Source organism: Sparus aurata, chromosome 5 (genome assembly GCF_900880675.1).
Source record: "Sparus aurata chromosome 5, fSpaAur1.1, whole genome shotgun sequence".
NCBI classification, from domain to species: Eukaryota; Metazoa; Chordata; class Actinopteri; order Spariformes; family Sparidae; genus Sparus; species Sparus aurata.
Window position 1 is genome coordinate 10,373,161 of NC_044191.1, and position 20,788 is coordinate 10,393,948.

Here is a 20,788-nt window from a genome sequence, read left to right on the forward strand (position 1 = left end):
ATAACCAGTGTTGTGAAAAGAACCCAAATGTAATTCTTGACTTAAAGATACAGTGTGAACATAACTTTGGTAAAAGTGAAAGTCACCCGTACAAGTAGTACTTGAGTCTTGAGGTATCTGATATTTAATTTACCTAAATATCAAAAGTAATTGTCTGCTGATAAATGTACTTAAGTATTAAGAGCATAAATAAAAATAGGTTATAGGTGTATTTACATGTATGTAAATACTGTATAGTCAGCATTTGTATGATTATTGAAATCAGTGTTTTTTTTAATCCTGATTGCAACAAAATAAATTATTTAAAAAATGCACCTCTTTGGTCCTGATGCAGCATGCAATTTGCAAAGTACAGAGTAACTAAAGTTATCAAATGAATGTAGTGGAGTAAAGGTACATTTTGTACCTCAAAATTGTACTTGAGTTAATGTACCATGTTACATTCCATCTTTGATGATAACACACAAATGTCATATAGGACTGATTGGGATTTTTGTCCTTGACCAGCTTTATATTTGATCAAATACATTTGTATGAACAACCTGCCAGTGATTCTTTTACTAAACTAGTCCAGAGTCTTAAAAAAAAAATGTACACAAAATATAGTTTAAAGTCATGTAATAGATTATGACTTGTGTTTTTTCGCTACACATTTACAGCGTTTACTGGAGTGTCGAAGAGGTAAGATTTGGGTGCTGAAGTACCCAAGACCACAGCTGGTTCTTCTTCAGTCCTGGTTATGACCGTCTACTGAAGGTTTTAATTGCGCTCTTCATTTGACATTTCATTGACAAATTACACTCATAGTGCTTCATTGTGTCACCAGGTTTTACATTCATCTGCAGTTGGCAGGGAGCACAGGCCCGTCGTTGTGCGCTGATGTTGATTTTAGATGTGCAGAGCAGCTCCAGCTGGGTCAGCTGGGTCTGATGTCTGTACTGCTCACGGATCCGCATCCTGGTGCCACGTCAGAACTGCTTGCGTCAGTAGGCGCAACCTGACTGACAGGCCGCTCGACCAATCAGACGGCGCCATGGAAGAGGGCGGTTGGCTCTGATTCAGTGAATCCAGAAGGGGGCGAAGCTAACTGACAGGCGTTCCCAGCTACCCGAGTAGCTGCAATTGGCATCCAAACTGTAGACATGTGTGGTGAGTACTGAATGTATTTTACATTTATACTTATAAAAATGAATTGTATCTTATTCACCAATTTTCAGAGTAGCGAAGAAACAAGCTATGCAACACTGCTAGCATCGTTAGTGTAGGCTAAAGGTACAATTCAGATAAAATTAGCGAGGGGGTGGCTAAGCGGAGTTAGCGAACATGAGCTGCTGAGGCTGTTAGCTAGTTAAACGTAAACCAACCAATGTTTCATTTTACTGAACATCTTATCTGTGTGATTTGAAGTAAGCGATGTCGTACATCCCCGAATAACGTTAAAATGACGTCCTACTGTCTTCCTGCGAACGCCAGGCAGCTTACGTGCTTTGCGGGGACATTAATACGTCCATAGCGTAACTTTCCAATAATAGTTAAACCGTTGTCACCCTAGTTTGATGATGTGTCGTTAAACACTTGGGCCGAAGACTAGTGAGTGTTGACATTATCGTTAAAGTGGATTCTTTATATTCTAATGTGCTTAAAAATTAAAGCCTGTTTTGACGAGCCCATTGGTTAGATGGAACACGCTGTCACTAACATCAAAGTTTTACTGAGAAATTACCCGGAAATGGTCCATTTCGAAATGTACCGCTAGCTGATACTGATATTTCATTTATCTGACACTAACGTTACCCCATATTCTCCCCCTTTAACACATTGGCTGATAACCACAGCCTCTCTGTTTCCCATCACGCTTACACCAATCTCAGTTCACCAATCAGACCAGATGGACGAGTTGTTCCTCTTGGGATACCAAAACAGATGCGTTTCTAATAATATTTACCGAGAAAGCAATGCGTCACCGTGCTCTGGCTAATTTTTACTCTTGTTAAACCTGTTTCTTAAGTCAAGGTTGGTCTTTTTGCCTTCCTATCCTTCACTGATTTGTTCCTTCACGGCCCTCCTCAATCACCTGCGGGTCTGAATGAATGCTCTGTTGAACCAGGGAGCCTTGTCGCTCTACATTTGCATTTTTCTGTCAGTGCTCAGCTGTATACAAGGGCAGTATTTTATGCCTCCCCCTTTTGGCCGAGTACGTTGAAGGTCCTGTCACCGTGAGTTACTAGCTGGATAAATATTGGTTTGGCTGGGAATGCAAAATATCTGCAAGAAAGATGTGCTGATTGTTGCTGATGTGTTTCTGGGACAGTCCCCTCCCTTTCCCCCTCTTTCCTCGGCATGAGATATCAGCTTGCCAAAAGCGAGGTCTTTAGATGCCCTCCATTGTATCTGTTTTAAACTGCGGTTACCTCTCCTGTAAGACCTGTTACTCAGGCGTCTACTCACCATAGAGTTACAAAATAAAGAGGTGTGGAGCTGTAAGAGAACAAATCATTAAAAAAATAAACAGCTTGCATTCTGCAGGGCTCCAGTATTCAGTTTTTTAGTACAACAAGGTGACTATGACTGCAACGTTGAGTATTTACTTGGTTATTTGATTAGTTGTTTGATCTATAAAATGTCAGAAAATTGTGAAAAAGTTTGATAAGTTCTAGGTATATTGTTATATTGTGGCCAACTAAACTTGTTTCAGTTCCTCTAAGATGTTTCACCTCTGAGGGGTGAAATGCCTTCTGAAGATTTTTATAGTCATTCAGCCCCTCATCACCATCTTTGAAAGAGCACACATTTTATCGTAAAAACTAATTTCACATCAAAGATCATTATCTACATAAGAATTTTTCAGTATAACCTTACGCAGGAATGTCACAAACCAGTGGCTCATGAATGAGCCAGCGCTAAATTGATGTGATAGAACAGATAAACATCAGCCTCTGCCATCTGTGAATGTCATCTTGTTTGCAGATGGGCCGATAGGAGGGAACATCAGTTGATTTCTCGGTGCATCCCTTATTTGTTCCACTAGAGTTTTGACATGGAGTCCTAGATAGTAGAGGCTGACATCACTAAGTATTGCCTGTCCTACTTCTATAATGAATTATTAACGTCTTTAGTCTTGTCTTTAGTAAGTAGGACAGGAATTTAACATTTCCATATATCAGCTTCTGTTAAAATTGTACCGTGACAGTATGATTTCAGAATGTTTTTGTGAACATTTTACATGTTACAGTTTCTTACTTGATTTGTCTGATGAATAACAGTTTAAACAGGTTATTCTTTATGATTTTGCATAATGATGTGTAGTGTATATTAATGTATCAAAACATATGTTTATTAATATTGTGATATTGATTTTAGCTTTATCACTCAGCACAGCCATTCTTAATTGGTTACTCTGCCAATTTTTACACTAAAAAGTGTGTTTACAGGTCTTGGGGAGTACTACTGTATATGTGAAAAAAGTAGTTTAAATCCTGCTGGCGCGCACTCCAGAGGAAGCTGCATCTGATAAATTGCCTCTAGTGATGACAATCAGTGGCTAGGTTGCATTGTGGGTAATATGCAGCTTCCTCTCGAGCCGCAAAAGGTTATATGCTACTTTATTTACATAAGCAGTAGCTCTTCCTGAGACCTATAAACACACTTTGATTTGTAAAATTGGTGAAGGTGCCCTTTTTAAATCCACATATTGTGGCACGCACTCATTTGGGTGGTACTATGGCTGCACTGCTGCAAACATTGAGAGTCAGCTGCAGAACAGTGCTGAGTTAGCAGCTAATTAACACTGCCACATAGATTTTCCAGTCTAGCAGACATTTCAATCTGTGCTTTTCAGCTGCACTTCTAAGTTGACTTTTAAAGGACAAACATATCTGTGAATCTTGACATTTCGCTTCTCTCCCAGGAATCTTTGCCTATCTTAACTACCATGTGCCAAGGACTCGGCGCGAGATCCTTGAGATCCTCATCAAAGGTCTGCAGCGCCTGGAGTACAGAGGTTACGACTCAGCCGGTAAGAAACAAACTTATTTTTAATTAGCGGTCTTATCTCCAGTGTACCCTCATTGTCCGCCTGCAGGAAAGTTATTCTGCTACCAGCAAGTTGCTTAAAGTAGTAACACTTTGTCCAGTGTAATGTTAATGCAGCATAAGAATAGTATTATCCGTCATATTCAATGTTTTGTTTGTTTGGTCTGTAATGAGGTAGGAAAACAAAGCAGAACTGATGGTTGCTGTGAATTATTGAACAGCCATTATCACCCTGCAAAGTTAGACTTGCTGCACCATTAGTGAAGCTATTTACTTTGTTACATCTTTATGTATTGCACACAGGTCTTAAAGGGTTGTTGCAAGCATTAGTTGAGTATAGCAGTATGTTATGTTGGACTTCTGTTCTGATAGCAGACAAAACCCTAAAAATTACTTGCAAAGTGGTAAAAGCACTATTATGACTTTTAACCTGTTGATACGGGGGGAATTGTGAATCCTGCAGATCTCATGATATTTATATTTTGTCTTGTTAGGTGTGGGAATTGATGGCGGCAACGGCAAGGATTGGGAGTCAAATGCCAAGTCAATCCAACTGATCAAACAACGTGGAAAAGTGAAGGCTCTCGATGAGGAGATCAACAGTAAACTGAGATTAATTTGTTCATTTGACAAGAATCAATCATTAACAAATGGGGCCTTGATTTCTCATGTTGTATGTATACTCTGGTACAGCTGGGATACCTAATATTGTCTGTGTGTTTGTTTGACCTTTAGAACAGCAGGATCTCGACCTGGATGTGGAGTTTGATGTTCACCTCGGCATCGCTCACACCCGCTGGGCCACTCATGGTGTTCCAAGCCCAGTTAACAGCCATCCACACAGATCTGACAAGACAAATGGTCAGTTTGTTTTAATGAAAGTAGGCTTATTCGCTCCAGGCAGCTAAACGTTTGACCATGTCATTTTCCACAAAGCTGGTTTGTTTTCACCGGTGTAAAGGTTGCTTGTTATCTTAGGTTATGTTCAGAGTGCCAGTCTGTTTTTTTTTGGCATGTTCAGATTAGAGCCTGATTGATACTAGATTTTTGGGGCTGATGCAGATACTGATATTAAGGAGTAAAAAAATTCAGATATTGATGTATCTGCTCCTCAAATCTAGTGAGAAGGATATGTAACAGAGGCAGGATATTTTACATTTAACTGTAAATGTTATTGTGTAAAATAACATCAGTGTACATAAAGGGGAAAAGCCTTCCAATCAGATTTCCACTGACGTTCTCTTGAATTTCCAAGTGTCTGTTGTGTCAATTGCAACATGACGCACAACAACGACATCATATCTAGAGTAATGGAAAGGGTGAGTGAGCAGAAGCTGTGCTGCTACTAACAGAGTGGTATGTAGGACAACAGTCCATGGACAGGCAAATTAAAATATATTGTCTGTCCGTGACTTGACAGCGCACTTTGTTGGTGACAACTGCGTTGTTACCACAGTCACCTGTGCAGATAGGTTAGTGATGTCTGGACACAAAGATCTGGTCTGATTACTTGCAAATAACAGTCGGACAGTCTGACCTGATTCGCCTGCAGTCTGAACAAAGCCTTAAAGTTAAAAGATGTTCTTTCTTGTCTGCAGAGTTTATCGTCATTCACAATGGAATCATCACCAACTACAAAGACCTGAGGAAATTTTTGGTGAGCAAATATCTTTCATCAACTATTCTATACACCTTTTCACCCTTATGACAGTAGACAGGATTAACTCTCCCTTTTTCCACAGGAGAGCAAAGGTTACGAGTTTGAGTCAGAGACTGACACAGAGACCATTGCCAAGCTGGTGAAATACATGTACGACAACCGGGAGAATGATGACATTAGTTTCGCTACACTGGTGGAGCGGGTGACCCAGCAGCTGGTAAGAACCTTTTCATGCACATGGCTGCTTCTAAATTGATCACCCAACAAAAGAGTCCGTCTGACGTGTCTGTTCTTCCACCTGCCAGGAGGGAGCTTTCGCCCTGGTCTTTAAGAGCGTCCACTACCCCGGAGAGGCCGTTGGCACCAGGTACACCGACACTGATGCTGTCAAACTGTTGTTCCTTAATGCAGATTAAGGTGTTGTTGACTCATATGAATATTGCTGTGCAGGAGGGGAAGTCCTCTGCTGATGGGAGTGAGGAGTGATCACAAACTATCCACAGATCATATTCCTGTCCTCTACCGCTCTTGTAGGTTGAGATTTCTTTTTATAGTTTAATTTGTTTTCATGTGATTGCATAACAGTAACTGAGGCTTAATATTCTTTATTTTTTTCTTTCCTTTTTTTATTCTCAGCCGGTAAAGAAAAGAAGTCCTGCAGTGCCCTGCCCAGGGCAGACCAGGACACTTGCCTGTTCCCTGTGGATGAGAAGGCTGTGGAGTACTACTTTGCCTCTGACGCAAGGTGAGCGGATATCTATGTCTCTCCATCCAGAGCATCCAAACACTTTTTTTAAACAGCTTTATCTGTGGAATGTGAATCCAATGGTTTGATGTTCTTTCGTCACAACAGTGCGGTGATCGAGCACACAAACCGTGTCATCTTCCTGGAGGATGACGATGTGGCTGCCGTGTCGGAAGGCCGGCTGTCCATCCACAGGATGAAGCGGAAGACGGGAGACTATCCAGCCCGTGCCATCCAGACCCTGCAGATGGAGCTACAGCAAATCATGAAGGGTGAGTGGAGGGTCGGCCTTTGTTCTCTTCATTTTCTCCCTATCATTCAGTCCCTCTGGGTCTATATGCAAGTAAATCATCTGCGCACTGCCTTGTAATTGTATCCTGAAGCCTGTTATTATTGACTAAGTCACAATGGAGGACTGGCTGCTTATATAGTTGAACTGGCCTTTAACGACCAGCCCTGAAGCTATCCTTGTTATCACCCAAATAGTTACAACTCTGCTGGATCATTTGCATCCCCCAGGGAAGCCATTAAAATGAGCCCTGAGTTCCAGGACTTCATCACCCTCACCTTCCCTCCTTTGTGCCTTAGTTAACATATAGGGCAGTCAGTTTGTAGTAGGACAATGAAGCACTTTTCTAGTGTTGTTTTTAGCTTTGTTTTCCAGCACACAGGATTTGACATTAAACATTAACAAAGCATGAAGAGTCCTCAGTGTAACTTTGAGCTTTAATTTAATAGTATTTACATTTGCAACAGGTGAACAGTGTCCAACATTCTGAGAAATGTGTCTTATTGTTTCCTTGTTGAGAGGTGGATCAGAACATTGACTAGCATTTCCAAATCTGCTTTAACATGTTATGCCTATATAACAAAAACATGTTTAAAAAGAACAATTAGCTTTTTAAGGGGTGCTGTGTGCCAGAGTATTTCTTGGCTGGTGCTAGTGGTCAGGCTACTAGTGGAGACTCTAGGAAGAAATGAACAGGCACATAACCCCCATCAAACAATGAATTGTTGATTTTACACGTTCAGATTAAAAAAAACAAGATATAATGTGGAAATAAGTGAGCTTTAGAGGTGCTGGAAGGTGAGAGAGCCAGGTTGGTGGTTACACCCCTGTTTACAGTCTTTATTCTAAGCTAAGCTAGCTGGCTGTTGGCCTGTTGCCTAATAGACATTAGAGAGGTATCAATCCTGTCATTTAACTCTCATCAAAAAAGCAGAAAGAGTTATGCATGCATGTTAATGAATGATTAATCACCCCAATATTTCCTCAATTAATCATTTAATCTATTAAACATGTTGTGGAATATCCTCTTCAAAGCACTCAAATCACAATTGGATAAAAACACAAATCATTAAAGGGTTGACGATTAAGTGTAATGTATAACAATACCTTCACAAACACTGAAAAGTAGTGAAAAAGAAAACCGCTCCCCAGAGGCCAAAGGGACGTCTTTTAAATTGGTTGTTTATCCGACCAACAACTCATGAGAAAAAAATATTATCATATATGACAAACAAGAAGGGAATCTTATTTGAGAATCTGGAACATGCAAATATTTGGCATTTTGCTCAAACAATGTGACTAATTGTTGTAACTCTATGGGGACCAAATGAAGAGTATAAGTCTAATTTAAAATCCTTCTGCTATGACCTTAAGTAAGGGGACTCGGCACACTTAAAGCTAAAAGACAACACTTAAACTTGAATTTCATAATTCTTTGCTGCAACAACTTGTATTCTTTTATTCTGTACATTTTTGTATTTCCTACCTCTCCACTGACTCTTCCTCGGTAATCCAGCAGAGGGCAGAGGTAAACTGATGTTGGCTGGTTTCTACATTCCTTTGTGGTCCTGTCATTACTCAGCCTCTCTCCTCCGTTTTAGTTTCTGGAGCCTTTCTGCTGAATAACCTAATTTGCCTGACCCAAATTGCTGTCAGAGGCAGTCCGACAAATGCTCACATATTTCACCGTCACAGTTTATTGTTGATGGAAAAACACTATCTCCCCTGATGTCTCATTTGTGTTTTTCCTTCATTTATAGGGGCAGCCTACCCTGTGGCTTTAAATCTGTTAATAAAGCAACAAAAACACAGTAACTCCCATTTCCAGGAAGACCTGATTATCAGTAAAGCATTGTAAAGAGTTTTCTTACTCCTCCAGGAGGCTGTGGTTTTCATTTTCAGGTACTTACTTTGTGTCAGCAAGACCCTTCTCAGACGGTCTCAAGTGGGCTCACACTTCATAAAAAGTCCATCACGTGTTCTTAAGAGGCATTGTTTTTATTTTTTTCAATTAGCGTTGGAAATGTTCCCTGATTTCTGATCTTCCCACCACAGGCAACTACAGCTCTTTTATGCAGAAGGAGATCTTTGAGCAACCAGAGTCTGTGGTCAACACCATGAGAGGAAGAGTCAACTTTGAAAACAACACAGGTCTGATTAGTTTTTCCCAGTAGAGCATTAATGTAATAACACACCTTTTTTAAAAAGCACAATTTTGCACTGCTTCTTCATGCATTTTGCTCAAAAACAAGTCCATAGTTCCCAGTTGCTTAAAAGGAAGGCAAATAAGAACACATTGATTGTTATGTATGTATGTATGTATGTATTCATGTATGTATATATAATCTTAGTTTTATAACATTTAAAATTCTCAATTTCTCATTGTGCTTGAATTTATTTAACAGAATTGCAATAATGTAAAAAAGCACGATATGTGTATGCATATATAAGAAACTTGTCAGTGATAACTAGTAATAGTTGGTAGTTGGTTAAAGCATTCTTTCTCACCCCTCTCATGAGCTGTTTGTGGCCTTTTTTTAATGAGGTGGAACAGTAATGAGGCAGAATGATTTATTAGCTGTTCGGTTTATTTTCAGTGATTCTTGGTGGACTAAAGGACCACATCAAAGAGATCCAGAGGTGTCGGCGACTTATTCTCATTGCCTGCGGCACCAGCTACCATGCTGGGGTGGCGGTGAGTAGCCACCGACTAAATGCTTTTTCTTTCTTTGGTGTAAATGCACAAAATGGAAACACATCTGTATTGCTATCCACATTGAATCCATCAGCCTAGTTGGAAATGTCTGCGTTGTGGACACAGGTGTGAGGACTGTGTGCTGGCACGTTCTCTGCTCTGAGCTCGACTGGCTTGTTTTAACAGAATGATGCTGAGCAGTGCTCTGTTGCTTTCCCAGACCCGCCAGGTCCTGGAGGAGCTGACCGAGCTGCCTGTCATGGTGGAGCTGGCCAGCGACTTTCTGGACAGGAACACTCCTGTCTTCAGAGACGACGTCTGCTTCTTCATCAGTCAGTCAGGTGGGGACGCCGGTGCCATCTGGACTTGATTGAGTTGCACATTCCCTATTTGTCCTCCACTTTCCATCCCTGGGAGCCACTCTGGTTCTTCCTGATTTATCTCTTCTTGCACTCAGCTTGAGTCCTAACAAATTGTAAAGACTTGTGCAGTTGAGTTTTCTGTATCTTTACTGCTGTGCTGCAGTCTTGTGACTGTGTGTGGGTTTTTTTTTTCAGTGGGTGATATTTATTTTTTGCAACTGTGTGGTATTTCTGTGGTGGTCTTTCTCTGAAACTGTTTCAAATCCACACCCTGTGCGATTCAAAAGCTGTTTCCTAACAAACTAATAAATCTGAATCATTTTATTGTCACAACTGTTACATTGCGTCAACTGTTATGTTTTTCCATTCCTGCCAATCCTCCAGGGGAGACTGCTGACAGCCTCATGGCCCTGCGCTACTGTAAGGAGAGGGGAGCTCTGACTGTGGGCATCACCAACACAGTGGGCAGCTCCATCTCCAGGGAGACCGACTGCGGAGTCCACATCAATGCCGGGCCTGAGGTTGGAGTAGCCAGTACCAAGGTGAGTCGTAACTGTTTTTACCACAAGACACATTTATTGTCTAATAGACGCTCAGGGAATAAAACGTGACACATGTGAACTGTTTCTGTGTCAGGAGAAAATGTATGTTAGTTGTTAAGGGTTGGGCCAGAAAAAAAAATGCAGCATAGCTTATTTTCCTCCTTTCCAGGCTGCTGCTCTAAAATACATTTCATAACTCTTGTGCCTGAAAATGGAACAGTGAATTACAATAATCCTAACCTTCTGATTTGATTAAAACAAAAGTCATTAGTTCATCCACAGAAAATGAATTGTGTTCAAGACGGTTTTTAATGCGAAAATGCCCGGAATTCACTTCATCCAGCTTCTCTAATGATTAATTTTCTGGATTTGTCAGTCTGGCCTCCGGAGCTCATCACGGTCGTTCTAGACAATGCACATGGTTCCACCAGGCCACGCCACGGCAAGTTTTAGAAGTGTCCCAGAAGCAGCTCTCCTCTCCACAGGGAATTTGCTGCAAGTCTATTTTTGACAGAAATGGACAGACTGTTGGAAAGAACAGATTGAGCAGACAGGCCATGATGCTCTGCCTCCGAAACACTCTCAGTGCAGTATGAATCCATGTTCAGGAGAGAATAAAACAGCATTGCACTTGTGAAGTAACAGATGCCCAGTGTAATCAATGTGTTAGGCTCTTAGAAATTGTGATTGACAATATTTATAAGACAATTCAAGACAAGAGGCGTCCTTGACCTTAATTTTTCACCAAAGGATGGTTTCCAATACTTTCTAACAAAACAGACCAGTTGATGACACCCACCAGGATGTAAACAGCCAGCATAGTTTAATATGTACTTACTATGCTGCTAAATTTCTGCATTTTTTAGACCAAATAACTAATCAGTTAATCAAAGTAACTGATAATAGAATTGCTAGTTGCAGCCTAGACGTTCCTGAGTTGGAAGAAACACAGGTTTTTTTATATTTTGGGTGTACTGACCCTTTATAAACTGAGCTCAAAGAATCTGTACATAAACGTGTTGCATCATCGCATAAATGAACCCGACGCCCACTGACAGTGAATGAAACCCAGATGAAATCTCCATTGTGAGTCCGGCCCCACCTCTTGGAAACTGACATTTTCCTCCGGGAGGTGAAGAAGCCTGATATTCTCATCTCAACTCATGTAAAGCTAGGATCATTTGGTTTTGCGATTCTCCCCCCACCTCCCTTTGCCAGTTTGGACTTGGAGCAGAGGAGTAGTAGAGCCTCAGCTAGTGAGGAGCAGGTCCCTCCATGGCCCAGCCCTTGGGCTTGGCTCAGTGACTCTCGAGCTGCTCCAAAGCTCCAGAGCACGCCTCAGAGACGCCATCATTTACTGCTTGGCTGGCTGGGCCACATCCCCACACCCAGCTCAACCAAATGCTGCACAACCTAGCTCATCAAATCACTGGAGAACGTGTATTGCACCCAACTGCTAAACGACTCCAAATTCATTGACATGGCAATTTCTCTGTTTCATGCTAATTTGAGGGTTTTTTTGGAGCACTGGAAAAGAGGAAAACAGCTTTTTTTTTTTATTGTTTCTCTCATCGTAACCAAGATTTATGGAATGAATTGGGACTTGAGACAAAATAGTTTGCTGCTATCAAAAGGCAAATATTTCTGGCAGGTCAGCTGACAGTAAATTGAAGAAGACTGCCTTTATAAATTATCTAACAGTATCCAATCAGACTTCATAGTGTTGTAAAGTTTGTTTTCTACTCCACAAGACAATTCTGTTCATGCTTGAGCTGTATGTAGATTTGCAGGCACAAAACAGTGGATGACGGGAACACTAAAAAACACCACAGTTTACTATGTGGTATCAATATATTGCCACAGCAATGACTGTCAGAGTTCTGATGAGCTGTGGTTAGCGTGCTGTCAGGGGGGAAAAAAAGCAGTGTTAAGGTTTTACAGCTATTTTCTTGGCCCAGACACTGGCATTTCTGAGTCTGCAGGGTCCTGTGAAATGACTTGGCTTCCCCCCGAACCCTGATTAAATCTCCCGAATGGGCATGGAAGGCCTCCAAACGTGCGCAGAGATGAAGGAATGGGGAGGGAGTGGGCAGCGATGACGGCAGGCATCGAGTCTCAGATGTGCTGTGGTTGCGAGCAGTGACATTTCCAGAGCGGTCAGAGAGCGTGCTCTCCGTTGTGATGTTGTGTGTTCACAAAGTTTTCCAGGGTGAGCAGTGCTGACTTTACTGAGCTCAGCTGCATGCATTTTAATGCTGCTTGGCGTGTGCTAAAACCCACCTCTCCTTCCATTTATCATCTGGTGCATATTATTAGCTGGAGCTCACTCTTAAAACAGGGAGACAAGAAGCACAGACGCAGGACTTGACTGAACGAGAGGCTCAAGTCAGGATCTTGGAAAACTTGAAAAATGCATTTAATAAACAGCTCACTAGAACAATATTGCAATGTCCAGTGGTAGTTTCGTGACAGTGTTCTAGGCCCATGCATACTTCTTCAGAGAGCTTTTTCTCTATAAATCTGTGGATAAGAAGAAGAATTTGATCTTGATATGGCAAAGTTGTCTTTTCCTGGTTTTAAAGGCTGCATTACAGTAAAGTGATGTCATTTTCTGAATTCTCCAGACTGTTCCATTTGTTCTAATACTTGCCTTATGGGCCCAAACACACGAAACCAACATGAAAGACACATTTGTGACTTAGAAAAACTTTGTCAGTCGTGTCTCAGCCAAAAAGCTGCACTTTGAACACACTACAAAGACTACAGCCTACGACTAAATGCATGAGAGGAAATACCTCACCATACCACCGGGTAGTTGTCATCTGTATTCCTCAATCAAAAAGGGAAAACCGGAGGATTCTAGACTGTGGAAAGACAAATTGTTGTTATGATAAAGTGTCTTTATTTGACAGCACTCACAGTTTAACCACTTGTCATCGAGAAAGTTGCAAATGGCACTTGGGCGAGGAGGCAGATGCAAAAAATAGAGAGAGTGCTAAGTGGGTGAAAACATGGATACTACAGTGACGGGCTGTTTCGACAGCCTTACACCGACAGCCCTGAACACTGGCCAATGTTGGGGCCACTTAGTGTTTATGTCCACATTACTGATTGTTCATCAAAAGGGTTGGAGCCAATATTCCTACAATATTCTCACAATCAAGGAATTTGGTATATTTGATTTTATAACACAGTCCTCATACTTATGAAGTTCTCTTTAGAAGATATATATTGTGTATGGCAATATTATTTGATGGTCATACCACCTAGACCTTAATTGAAAAAAAATAAAAAAAAAGAATCACGTAACATAATTAACACATACATTTGTTTTTGTCCCTTGCAGGCATACACCAGCCAGTTTGTGGCCCTGATCATGTTTGCGCTTCTGATGTGTGACGACAGGATCTCCATGCAGCCCAGGCGTCGTGAGATAATCCAGGGCCTGAGAGTGCTTCCAGGTAAATCAAGTCATCAGTGTGCAGGTTCAGTCAGGGAGATTCTTATCACACATGAGATTAAAATGTATAGGGATGGAAAACCAGCTCTCAGGGCAGAGATCATGAACATCCAAAGCCTGTTTTGGTTTGGTTCAAACGATCCTCTTGGAAGAGGAAGCAAAGTGATGAGAGAGAGAGGAGGGGGCAGCCAAGCCATTGGCTGTAGGCCTTCACACGCTTCTTTCAATCTAAAGCATATGATGGCATGTCCCTGATGCTAAACTAATGAGTATAGTCTGGCTACTCTGCCCCTCCCTACCCTACATTATGAGTCCATGTGACAGCTGCAGTGTGTTGTTTTTCAACACTATGCATGTTATTACATTGTACTGCTCTAGCTTTCCAGAAAATCCTCTGTCATATCTGATTTTCTGTTCTGTCTGTTTTGTGTTAGATCTGATTAAGGAGGTCCTCAGTTTGGATGATGAGATCCAGAAGCTGGCGACCGAGCTGTACCAGCAGAAGAGTGTGCTGATCATGGGCAGAGGCTACCACTATGCTACATGCTTAGAGGGAGCACTTGTGAGCAATTACAACTTGTTCTTTTTTACCAACTGTGTCTGAATTTTTGTGTCATGACGAATGACTAAAACGGCTCTTATTTTATACACCAATAATGAGCCGAGTGTCTCTGGAGAGGTTCACAGAGGTGAAACCAACTGCTGAAAATATTTTACTGTTTTTCTCTGCAGAACCAAAAAGGTTTCTGCAGTGATCTTTATCATAGCAATTGTCTCTGACCATTCATCTCACTCCTTATTTGAATAATAAAATACTGTATCGAGCAACTATAAAAATGGAATGACTGCAACATAAACTTTGATTTTCATCCCCTGTAGAAAATCAAGGAAATCACGTACATGCATTCAGAGGGCATCCTGGCTGGAGAGCTAAAGCACGGCCCGCTGGCCCTGGTGGATAAACTGATGCCAGTAATCATGATAATCATGAGAGACCACACCTACAACAAATGTCAGAACGCCCTGCAGCAAGTTGTAGCCCGCCAGGTAAGAACTACACACATCCCTCCTCCTCCTCCTCCTCCTCCGAAGTATCTTGAAAAGTTGATATTTTTAGGACATACTAAAGAAAAATATGTTATCGTGTTATCGGTTTTGTTGGAATGTTTGTTGTTTTCTCCAAAAAACAGGAAAAAATCAGGGAACATTTGCTTCCGATGTTGAAAAATAATCTGCGATGCTATACAAATGTACATTACATTGTTGAAACTGGCTGAGTAAACTCCTTTGATTTTTTATTTTTTTATTTTTTAACAACTAAATGTTCCTTTATGTACCGGTATGTGATGTCACTGTGAACCAGAACATCTGAAGTACTTGTTTTCTCCCTGAACATTTGATGACAGCAGCACATTTTGCATGTTAGGTCAGTTTTCACAGTTCTATCTGTGCCACACCTCTGATCCTTCATTCCAATAAATACAAGGGAGGGGTCAGCTCAGCGTGACATCATCCCTGTTGGTAATCTTCAGCAGATGTGTTTAAGAGGTGTGAAGATCAACTGAGAAAAGAGGGGAAGAAGCAGGTAGTTTTCAGATTTGCAATGAGGATCACGCTGAAAGACAACTGGCTTTGTTTGACTCGCAGGGCCGCCCGATCGTGATCTGTGACAAAGACGATTACGAGACTATCAAGAACTCCAGCCGCAATATCAAAGTGCCTCACTGTGTGGACTGCCTGCAGGGCGTCCTGAGCGTCATCCCGCTGCAGCTGCTGTCCTTCCACCTGGCCGTCCTCCGAGGTTACGACGTAAGTGCTGTCCCTTCAGGCTCAGCTGTTTTGCCAGATGAGATTTATTACCTCATCTGTCAGTTTAGTCACAAAAATACAGTAAAATATCAGTTTCCCACCATCTGCAGTCATTTTCTAGCAAAAAACAAACAAACTATCAGTATCACTGATATGCTATTGTTGAAGAGCAAAAAGAAAAGCTGAGAACAATAAGTTTGATATCCACAGTGGAGAGTGCATGTTTTTTTTTGCATTAAGCTTAATGTCCCTGATTTTCTGGCTGTGTAACCCTCGACTGCTCAGAAGGCAAATGTGCTGAGAACAGAGACAGAGACAGCATGCCACTTTTGTATGAGCAGGTCATGGTGTTTCTTCCCCCAATTTCTAGTAAACCTCCTTATTTCGGAACACTGTGTCGAAAGTGATAGTGAGGATTATAATTACAGTAATAACCTCAGTCTCTGCACAAATTCAGTAAGGAGTTGTAAATTGTAAGGAGTGTCTGCAGTGTCTTTTAAAATAGGGTTCCAGGTTCCCTTGAACAAAGATTTGAGAAACTTTATACATTTGAGGAAACAATCAAGGTGCTGACAGTTTGTGAAAATTGCATGAAAAAACATAAATCCATAAGATTTTGAAGTTCTTTTGATATATTTTTGAATCGCTGTCTCTGAGCCTCTATAAAGCCTTCTTGTTCTATCTGCTCATTTTTGATGAGGAAACGTTTATGGGTGACACTTAAGGTGCTTTGTGGATGTTATCATAATAACTGACTTTAGAATTCTAGAATTCTTAGCTGTGTGAACTAAGCAACAATATCACTGTTAGTAATAATTGATCAATAAACTCACTAACCCAGATCTTTATGAATGAATGTTACACAATACCAATTGTTCTTAGAATAAGGATTAATAACCTCAGTGTTTTAATGGTAATTAGCCTTGATTGACATCTGAAATTAAATATTGCCATATTGGGTCCTTGAACATGAAGGAATTGGGCCAGAAAAGAATAGGATGGTTAAGAGGGTGTGGAAATTGTTTTGCAAAAATGAAGACCCTTTAAAAGGCATTTTCGGTGACTGGTCTTGAGTTTTGCCACCTTTTTTTTTTTTTTTTTTTCTCATGAAATGGGTTGTGAAATGTGTTATTTGGGTCTTGAATAACTCTTGAATTTTATGTCAGGGAAGCGTTAGAAACTGTTTAATTTAAACAGGGTTGGAATATGTGTTTCACCTTTTGTGTACTTGACTGACTTTGCTGTATTGCTGGATGTCAAAGGTCAGCTAAAGTACGGCATGAAAAAATAGCCAGTGTTGAGGCTGCTTTTAGAGCTCTTTACTTCAGAGAGATGTCCTGACAGCGTGGCCCAGTTAGCTGTTGTTATTAAGTCAATAAATATTCACCGCCGTGCCAAACTGCGCCGCTGTTCTGACAGAGAAGCAAACATTTATGTCCACACAGCTCCATCTCACGCCCACACTCCCCTTTTTTCTTTTTTTTTAAAGTATGTCCAAGTCTGTGTGATGAGAAAATGTTCCGGCCGAGGATCTGCTGCTGCCATATCACTGACTCACACATTGAAGTGCTCGTTATGATTTTGGTTCAATTATATTTGATATTCACTTGATGTACTTGATTTGTGTAACTGTTGTTTGTCGTGCAGTGAATGACCTTTTACTATTTGATTGCAGGTGGACTGTCCAAGAAACCTTGCCAAGTCGGTGACGGTAGAGTGAACCACACCATTCATCACGTAACAACAACAGCCTGGCAGACCACACATTGAAACAGACAGCGAGGGAGCATCCGAACGCAGAAAACCAAGAGGAGACGCGTCCCGTTTGTGTGTCTGTTTCTGGCTCTTTTTAATGCAATCTTTTACTCAACAGTTGTGTATCTCACTGTTGCATATTATCTGTATCTCACCGTCTGTTTTTCTCAGAAACCTTTGGCATCATTGTCGTATTATTGTAAAAGATCTTGTTGTGTCCGTGGTGGCGAGGTCTGGGCTGGCACTGACATGATACTCATTGCTCTCGTTTGTGACGCTGTAGCAGCTGACAGTGACTGTTTATTCACATTCACACTAAAAACGTGTATACGTTTGTGCTGATTAGTCTCACAGGGAGCATCAGGGGCTGAAAACTGTTGAAGACAGAAGTTGGGATTTAAAGACCTCACTGGCTCTCTATTTTTTTTTTCTTTTGTGCAATGATTTGTAGTTTAGTTGGGATATTTTTCTTTGGCAGCTAATCATCTGAAGTGTCTTCACTCCGCAGTTGAAGTAAACGACAGTCTTAATTCATTCCAAGCCACAGGTCACCGCTTCATAATTGCAGTGCAGTTTGCCAATTTTGGCTCAGATTCTCTCTTGGACTTTCTTCTGAGGACACATAACTTAGATCACAGAAAAAGCTTGTGAATACACTACTGTGTAAAATCTTCTTGGGCGGGTCATAAAAGCTTGTTCTCGTATACAAACTTAGTGTTTTAGATTTCAGACTTGGTTAACGGGAATGTGCCTCGTTTACTTTTCGTCTTGTTACCATACGCGGCTTATACTTACCATTTGCGTTTGAATGTGTTTGTGCACAACTTAGTGTTTAAACTCCCATTGCTTCTTTGCTCAAAAGAGAGACCTTACTGCTGATTTCAGGTCTCCAGTTTACATTTGAACTAGAAACTGAAGCAATTAAAGTTGGATGAAGTTACTGAACTGAAGTAGACGTTATACCCAGTGTCCAGCCCACACCCTGCCACCATGACTGCTGCAATATCGGGACCATTTGAAGCTAAATTTTCTTCCTTTTTTTGGTTACAAATTGTTTTATTTTCTTCCAGGAAAAAAAAAAGGAATTTTCTTTTATTGAAGTTACTTTTTGATTTGAAATGTGAATGTTACTGTCATTTGAAATGTCCTGTCAAACCAAAAATCTCTACAATGGCTTTGGCAGTTGTAAACCAAAACATATATATATTTTATATGTTCATCCTGTATTGTTTTTGTAGCCAAACATGTACCGATGCTGGTAGATTTTGTGCTGTGAAGATGCTTCAAGGCCTAAAGGGAGCAAATATAGTTATATGACAGTACGTCAGACTTTAGATGCAAGAAAGTCAGATGCCAGCTGTATGTGTGTGTGTGTCTGTGTATGATCCCCAAATGTCTGTTTCAAACGCCAGGGAGTATGATCTCATACACATACGGTTGTGTAGCAAAGAATTAGGAGCTGCTAGGTTCTTTTAGGCTATCACCTTTTAGGTTTTAAGATATCTATCTTGCTTTTGCAATCAAGCCTTAAATCGATTTTTGCTTTTTTTTTTTTTTTTTTTCCCCCAAAACATTGAGCTTCTCCTAAGCCAGTGAATGGGTTTGAAAACTGGACAACATTGTTACAGGTACTTTTGTAACCTATACACACTAGATTTTGATTTCTTGTCTGTAGGCATTGACAGAGGAAGCTGCACTGAATCTGAGCAACATCTGTTGGTTACTGAGGGAGTGGGGGCACTATTTATTAGTGGAACGGATGCAATAAAGTGTCAAGTAGTTCCCCTTTTAGGTGTCTGGTTATTTGATGAAAAGGGTGCAGTTGTTAGGGACGTACAGCAGTTCATCCATCATCCCCTCATGAACAATGACATCAAATCGAATAAAAAAAGAAAAGGAAGAACAATAACGAGGAAATACTGACAAAGTGAAAGCAGTCACAACAGGCTCGCAATGGAGCCAAAGCTGTTGGAAAACATCAGGTAACTTGATAAAATAATGTAAATTAACATTAAATTACAAACCTCTAAAACCTTGCAAAATAATTGGAAGTGAAATAAGATTAGCCATGTAAAATGGTTACAATTAAAATAATGGAAAGGTAATACAATTATTTTAAAGCAATTACAACCTGGGGTTAGGAGGATTAGAATTACATTTTGAAAATGGCTAGAGGGTATAAGAGTACTGATTTTGATTAGGTGCTGTGGTTTGTTCCAGGAGTCAGGGCTGCTAAATATAAAAGCAGTACAGACCTAATGTAACTTGTAGAACATAAAGCATGAGCTGGTCAGTAGAACGGGTCTGATCAAGCCCGTCTGAGGATGAAGCATCATATACCAGTGAGTATGTTTAACTACAAACCTCTGAACCACCAACTGTAATGGTTTTAATAAATTGTATTATATACATAGTAATATACTATTTTTCCGTTCACATTATTTAATCAAACATTTTTACATTACTTTTTTAAATTTAACCTCCGAATAATTTGATCGTATCTATTAAATTATCTGGCTTAACTTTAAAGTTTTAGGGGAAGATCCCCCAACCTTATATAAAGTGCTTGTTAAAGTCCCAGCCGGCTTTTCAAATAGTTCTCTTTCTATTTTTGTTGTTGTTTCTGTAACTGTTGCATGCAGTCTGCATACAGTTGGGACACACAGCTTTATCATAACATTGCACCTTGGCTTGAACTTTGACCCACTTTGATATTTGAAGTAAAAAGAAGTAGTGTGTGAATGCCTCCACATCTTAAATTAAAGTTTAGGTCATCAAGAACAAACCCTGAAAGTTTCATGCTTCTTTCACAAAAATCAAGATTGTCCATATTTTAAAAGCTTAACAGCTCCACTATCAGTCTGTTCTCGCTCTGCAGCTCATTTAATGTGAAGTATCTTCCGCTGTGCAGAGGATCATGGGTCAGGAAAGCCAATGAAGCATGTTGGCTTGCATGCTGCAAAAAGTGATCAGATGTAGTTGAACATCCTGATATTTTTTGCACTCTGCATTAATGCTACTGCTGTGTTTCAGAAGACTCAGGACTAAAAAGATTCTGATCACCAACTATCAAAAGCCGAACGCAGCAACACTTTAATGCAATATGTAAGAATTTTGGCTGAAAACATCTTTAAAAATTACAATTGAATATGAAGAATTAATATGACGTCTGATTGTCTGGCTAGTGGCAGCCAGCGTTAGCAGCAGTTTGAGGTTATTCTGCCCCCAATTTGTTTTAAGTATTGATTCAACACGAGGCCAATTCTTACATTGTGCACGTTTAACTCTTGTGTTTATGAAAGTACTTGTCTTAGGCTACTGAATGGAATATTTAGTTACATTTCCATGTTTTAAAGTGCCGTAAAATAGAATGTGTAATGTCGCCTGTCACCTGATGCGTCATCTCCCTCCTCCATTTCGTTTATATATGCAGGGGCTG

The 20,788-nt window shown here is 40.5% G+C and overlaps 1 protein-coding gene across 1 annotated transcript; it reads left to right on the forward strand.

Annotated features, from left to right (window-relative positions):
- The first annotated feature begins 1,020 nt into the window (after positions 1-1,020).
- Positions 1,021-19,135, forward strand: gfpt1 (glutamine--fructose-6-phosphate transaminase 1). The gene is made up of 19 exons (XM_030416226.1): positions 1,021-1,149; positions 3,908-4,015; positions 4,527-4,634; positions 4,768-4,893; positions 5,631-5,689; positions 5,775-5,909; positions 5,998-6,059; positions 6,143-6,222; positions 6,329-6,437; positions 6,546-6,709; positions 8,782-8,877; positions 9,324-9,421; positions 9,642-9,762; positions 10,168-10,325; positions 13,672-13,786; positions 14,220-14,347; positions 14,665-14,832; positions 15,433-15,594; positions 17,270-19,135. Exons 1-19 carry the CDS (start codon positions 1,143-1,145, stop codon positions 17,312-17,314), a joined length of 2,049 nt encoding a protein of 682 aa, XP_030272086.1. The 5' UTR covers positions 1,021-1,142; the 3' UTR covers positions 17,315-19,135.
- Positions 19,136-20,788: the final 1,653 nt, after the last annotated feature.